This window comes from Penaeus chinensis, chromosome 26 (genome assembly GCF_019202785.1).
Source record: "Penaeus chinensis breed Huanghai No. 1 chromosome 26, ASM1920278v2, whole genome shotgun sequence".
NCBI lineage: Eukaryota > Metazoa > Arthropoda > Malacostraca > Decapoda > Penaeidae > Penaeus > Penaeus chinensis.
Genome location: NC_061844.1, coordinates 15,369,066 through 15,376,565, shown reverse-complemented (window position 1 = coordinate 15,376,565; position 7,500 = coordinate 15,369,066). Strand labels below are relative to the sequence as shown.

The 7,500-nt window shown below is 34.9% G+C and overlaps 1 protein-coding gene across 9 annotated transcripts in view; it reads right to left on the bottom strand.

Moving 5' to 3' along the window:
• The window catches only part of LOC125038901 (upstream activation factor subunit spp27-like), a 12,700-nt gene extending 5,817 nt beyond the window's left edge, over window positions 1-6,883 (bottom strand). For 3 of the 9 annotated variants that reach the window (XM_047632543.1, XM_047632546.1, XM_047632550.1), the window contains exon 1: window positions 6,728-6,881. In XM_047632543.1, the coding sequence (XP_047488499.1) occupies window positions 6,728-6,770 (43 nt within the window). In that variant the 5' untranslated portion in view covers window positions 6,771-6,881. Of the gene's footprint in view, window positions 1-6,014; window positions 6,037-6,727 lie in introns of those variants that run through there. The other 6 variants (XM_047632545.1, XM_047632549.1, XM_047632547.1 and 3 more) reach the window with 5 other exon arrangements.
• Window positions 6,884-7,500: the final 617 nt, after the last annotated feature.

Genomic DNA, 7,500 nt, shown 5'->3' with positions numbered 1-7,500 from the left:
TACACACTTACATATATATATACACGTATTTACACACTTACATATATATACACGTATTTACACACTTACATATATATACACGTATTTACACACTTACATATATATACACGTATTTACACACTTACATATATATACACGTATATACACACGTATATACACACGTACATATATATACACGTATATACACACGTATATACACACGTACATATATATACACGTATATACACATACATATATATACACGTATATACACACGTATATACACATACATATATATACGAATATACACACGTACCTGTATAAATATATCGTATATACTCGTACATACACGTGCATATATATGTACATGTATATACATATATATGTACATGTATATACATATATATGTACATGTATATACATATATATGTACATGTATATACATATATATGTACATGTATATACATATATATGTACATGTATATACATATATATGTACATGTATATACATATATATGTACATGTATATACATATATATGTACATGTATATACATATATATGTACATGTATATACATATATATGTACATGTATATACATATATATGTACATGTATATACATATGTATGTACATGTATATACATATATATGTACATGTATATACATATATATGTATATGTATATACATATATACATACATGCACTTAAATAATATATGCAAAAGTAATATATATCCATATATAATTATATGTTTATATGTATATATATAACCGTGCATATACTTATGTTTTATATAATATTATGTTCTTATATTCTATTTTACATGCTGGGGTGGGCAATTACCCCCCCCCCCCCAAGACTTCATTTGCTTCCTTCCAGGTCTTGCCTCCCCCCCTCATCACAACGGATTTTATTTCTTAAATAAATCAGAACTATAAAGGTCCTTCAAAATTTAATTCCTAAAGTAGCACAGTTTTCTTAGTTTTTGTTCACTTCGCTTCCCGACACCCCCTTGCCTCCCACAAAAAGCTGAAACAATGCCACTATATATATATATATATATATACACACAAATACATACATACGTATATACACACAAATACATACATACGTATATACACACAAATACATACATACGTATATACACACAAATACATACATACGTATATACACACAAATACATACATACGTATATACACACAAATACATACATACGTATAAACACACAAATACATACATACGTATATACACACAAATACATACATACGTATATACACACAAATACATACATTCGTATATACACACAAATACATACATACGTATATACACACAAATACATACATACGTATATACACACAAATACATACATACGTATATACACACAAATACATACATACGTATATACACACAAATACATACATACGTATATACACACAAATACATACATACGTATATACACATAAACACATACATACGTATATACACATAAACACATACGTACGTATATACACAAACACATACGTACGTATATACACATAAATACATACGTACGTATATACACATACATACGTACGTATATACACATACATACGTATATACACAAACACATACATACGTATATACACATAAACACGTACATATATATACATACATATAAATAAATACATATATATACATAGATTTAAACAAATACATATATATACACATACATATATATAAACAAATAAATATATATACACATACATACACATGCATACACACATATACATATGCATACACACATATATACATATACATACACACATATATACATATACATACACATATATACATATACATACACATATATACATATACATACATACACATATATACATATACATACATACACATATATACATATGCATACATACACATATATACATATACATACATACACATATATACATATACATACATACACATATATACATATACATACATACACATATATACATATACATACATACACATATATACATATACATACATACACATATATACATACATACACATATACACATGTACATACACACATATATCCATATACATACACACATATATTCATATACATACACACATATATCCATATACATACACACATATATCCATATACATACACACATATATCCATATACATACACACATATATACATATACATACACACACACACATACATATACACACACACACATACATATACACACACACACATACATATACACACACACACATACATATATATAATATATAATATATGCCTATATAATATATATGCATTTATGTACATAACATACAAACATGTGTTTAATACAAGATATAAACATATCTTATTTAATGTGTGTACATGTTTCATACAAACTTACACACATACACACACACACATACATACATACATACATACATACATACACACACACACACACATACATACCATATAAAACAGAAATATGTAAGTATATAAAAATATCTGAAAATCACAGATGCACACAACCAAATGCATTTGCACAGTTAATGTATATATTTTTAATCACATAATAATAACCAAATAAAGGTAATACTAGAAACAAGATAAAGATAATTCTAATAACAAAAAACAACAAATCCATAAAAGAATATTAGCAAATTCCTATTCCATCATCATTTGACTTTCTTCATTATTTTATCACCATTACTATTACCAATCACTATTACCACTATCATTAGTATATGATTATCATTACCATTAAAATTTGATGACCATTCTTTGCTAATTGGTTGTAGTACATCATTACATTATCATCATTAAGATCGTTGTTATCACCACCATCAGTATTATAATTATCATCATCATTACTGTTACTATTCCTACTACTACTTACTATCATGATTATTATTAATAGCTATATTATGCTCATTATCATCCAATATCATCACTATCATTATCATCCTAAATTTAAAATCATTATAGAATTATTAAAGTTTCATGATTATCATTGTTTTTCTTACTTTATCACCATCATCTTAAAATATAATGGTTAATGTCATTCATGTAATTGCTAAAATTATGTATTGTTTTCTGTTCATTATTTACTATTTCATTCCTATAAGATCACTAATAACAAAGCAATGACTTTAAAAAATTATATTATCATCAATAACTATAAAAAAAAATTAAGCAAAAAGAAGGAAACAAAGTAACAATATAAATATTAATAGCAACAAAAAAATAAAATATGAAAAATGTATAAACCGTTAATGAAAATTATAAAAATTACATAAAAATAATATAAATCATATAAATAATATCAATATCAATATTAGTAATAACAATATGAAAATAATACTATATAATAAAAAAAATCATATAAAACTAATAATAAAAAAATATTGCATTAATAAAAATATAAATATAATAATAATAATTTAGTATAAAAAATAATAACGTAATATAACAATATCAATAATACAAAAATAATATAATATAAAAATTATTATAATAATAGAATCTGAAAATAATAATAATAATAGGATAATACAAACAAAATAATAATAATAGATTATAAAAGATAATAAAAAATATAAAATAAAATATATAATAAAATAAAAATAATATTTATATATGATAAACTTTAAAAAAAAAAAAAAATATATAAAAATTTTAATAATAAATAATAAATGTAATATAAAAATTATTATATAATAATATATATAACAATAATATATAATAATTATAATATTTATAATAATACTATTAATATTTGTAACATGATATATATATTACATATAATAATATAAATCAAAAATAATAATAAATATAAATTTTAAAAATATAAAAATAAAAATAATAAAAATAATATAGATTACAAAAAATAATTTAAAAAAAAATTAAAAACAATATCGCATATATATAATGTATAGAATATATAGACATTCAAATAAACAATTTATAAATAATAATAATAGTGACGACTATCAATATTATAAAAACAATAATACTAATAGCAATAGTATAATAAATAAAACTAACAAATAATGATAATATTAATAATGATAATATCATCATATCTGTATTCTCATATTTGTACTGTTTATATCATATCACTATTATTTATATCATCATCATCATCATCATTATCAATAATAATAATAAATAATAATTAAAAATAAATAATAAAATAATAAAATAATAAAAACAATAACACTAACAAGATCATCATTATTATTATCATTATAATTATCATCATCAATAACAACAGTAAGAGCAACACCAATAACAATCACTACTTTAATAATACCAATATTTAAAAAGTACTCTGATCAAGCAATATTAACACAATAATAAAAAGTGAAATAACAGAAAATAAGGTATTAAAAATAAATAAAAAAAAATATAAAAAGAGACAATAACAATAATGATGATGATTAATAACAACAATAATTAACATTAAATATAATAAAATCATAGTTAAAAAAAGAAAAAAAAAAAGTGAAAAGAAAATTCTCAAAAAACAGATTAATAAGGAAGCCTTTTCACTAATGGCTATATACTGTTGATATTTCGGGGAAGGTATGCCCAGGCCTGCCCGCCACTACCATGTTTGAATGTGCGTGCATGCATATACATGCTTGCTTGCGTGCGTGTGCATATGACGCTTGTCTTTGCTCGTATGCAAACAAATGCATGTGCTTACAAATAAATGCCTGCGTGCATACAAATGCTTGCGTGTGCGTGTGTGTGCATGTGCATGTGCATGTGCGTGTGCGTGTGTGTGTGCGCGAATTATTTATGTCTCTGTTCATGAGTATTTGCATGTATGTAATGTATGTCTGTGGGGTAGTTAATGTGCAGAGGTGTTTGTGCGTGCATGCCTGTGTGGGCATCTGCTTGTGTTCGTATATTTGTTTGTTTGGTTATTATTAAGTCAAATATGTATGTATATCTAAGTGTTTATGCACAAAATCTGCAGATGTGTGTATACATGAGAAGTACCTTTGCATGTAAAGAAAGTAAGCATGACAAGCATATATGCATGTAAACAACTACTACCGGTAATGTAAACAAAAAAAAAAAAAAAAAAAAAAGGCTGTAAACACAATCATTAAACACAAGTAATAATGTAGAAAAACAAAAAAAAATATGTATATAAGCACTTCTGCACACAATACTACTATCTGTAATACACCACAAGTTAGTTTACATGTATCAGTGCACAGGAGTATTTGTCTGCATTGTTTGTAGCAGCAGCAGCTTTATATTGAAAAATAATTGAAAATAATTACAACGTATCACAGCATAGTGACCAAATGCCGTCTTTGTTTACCACAAGCCCCAATCCACACAGGTTATCCCAACAGCTTCACAACTCACACTAATATATGGGAGACGCGACGCCTGTGTTTCCGCGCACACGCACAAGACAGAATGAAAAAAATACGGTTTCTCTCCAGTGGACTTTTCTCCCCCCCCCCTCCCCCCCCCCTGCATACTGGCCGCCCACCCAGGGGTCAATTCAAACTGGGTGCAAGCAGCCAATCCTATCCTGGCTGCAGAAAAAAAGACCGTTAGCAGGACTCGATCTGCTTGCACCCGATTTCCGTGCGTGTGAACTCGCCTCCACAAAGACGCTCTTGTGTGGCGGCGCCCACGGAGCGGGAATGAAACAGCATCCCTCTACCTCGCCTGTAAATTCAGCTTCCCTTGAGGAGAATGCGGTGCCCAGTCAGCCAAAGAAGCGTCCACGATGCCCGAGGACTCGCCGAAGCCTGAGCGTCGGGTTCGCGAGGCGTCGGGCGCCTTGGCGGCAAAAGGTCGCAACCCACCCAGCCTTCGCTTTTAAGTCGATATTTCATTCCACGCCAACTACTGGCGGCGGATCCCCTAGCGAAAAATGCTCTCAGAACTCCACTTAGCCCATTGACGCCACTTTCGCCACACACTCAGGCCGCCGGTGAGGCTCAAAAAGCAAAAATTTCCCCCGAGCCTATTAATGCGAGCGGGGCGAAGCGACGCTCACCCGCCATGGACGTCTGGACACTTCTCTGACATTTGTGACAAAGTGCGCCCGTGAACTCTGCTTTTTGATGCACTGGAATTCCTCTCTAGGGCGTCCTCTACACACGTAGGAGTCGTTTCTCCACCTGGAAGGAAGCAAAAGGCCCCGAACGAGCGAAAAGGCGACCCCCCGCGCCTGGCCGGGCCGTCGCCTCAAAATGCCGGTCTCGTCCCCGCACGACGCTAGAGGCCCACCTGACGGAAATAAAGGTTTCGCAGACACACACTTTTCGCTGCAAGTAAACGCGGGGGCGCCGAGGGGGCCCGGCGGAAATGCTCACTTGCCCTAGCAGCAGCAGTCAGGGGCGAAAGGCGGCGCCAACAGTGCTTAGTATCAGCGGAGGGCCGGCGGGAAGGAACACTCACGGCGGCGTGCGGTCAGCTCGGCGAGTGCGAGTGACGCTGCTCGCCGCCCGCGCCGCAGCCGCGCGACGTGGCAACGCCGCACGCCCAGACACGGCACACGAGCGGAAGTAAACACTCGCGGCGGCGAACAGCGGCAACGTCGCACTGCATGACTCTGCCGCTCCTCGGCCACCTCCTTCTCTCGCGATTTTCGGGCCGACGCGGCGCTAACACGGCCGGCTACTAACCTCTGTCGGTGGAGGAGACACTTACAAGGGCTCCTGCCAGAGGGCGGCCCCGAAATAGGTCTAGAACCAGCAAAAACATTACCAGATATTTTCGCCTTCAGAGTTTCCCGGCTGATCTGTGCCATGTCTCGGAGCGAAGTGCGGCTTCTCGAGGCGCCCGCGGCTCACGACGGGTCGCAGGCCGTCCCGGGGCCGAGGCCGCTCGCACGACGCCCCTGCTCGCCCTACAACACTCCAGAATGTGCTTTCGGTGTCCACAAAGCGCCCTTCCCGCCCAAAAAAAGTTCTGGTGCAGGCGAACAGGGGCCGCGCTGCGAGAAACCCCACCGCGCCGCCACGAGCCCGGCGAGCGCCCGCCAGGCCGCCCACGGCCGCCCCGCGCCGCCCTCGCCACCCATGGCATTCACGCCCGCATATAGGCACTTTTCTCCTGAAGGAGAGGCCTGAAATCAGCTCCTTGAAGGATTTGCGGCGATTCCCATCCTTCCCGTTTTCTGTGTGGCGGAGGCGGCGGTGCCACGTGTAGCGGGGCGGCGGGCGGCGTGGGTCCCGCCGCCGCCGCTCCGCCGCTTCGCCTCTCGGGCCCCCGCCACACGAATCGAAATGGCGGAGCAAGCCTCTCCCTCCTCAACAGCGCCAAACGCTTGGAAATTACGGGAAAATACCAAATCTCGCGCCCAGCCCCGTCTGTAGCCACGCAGAGGGCGGCCAGGCCTGCTGAGGGCGTGATCAGCTGGTCCTGGCGAAGGCAGGAGGCGCCCAGGCCCCGAAATCCCTCATAAGCCTGGGACTCTCCATTCCCACTCCTATGACGCCATGTATAAAGATGGTTTCCTTATGCCATGGCTCTGACCC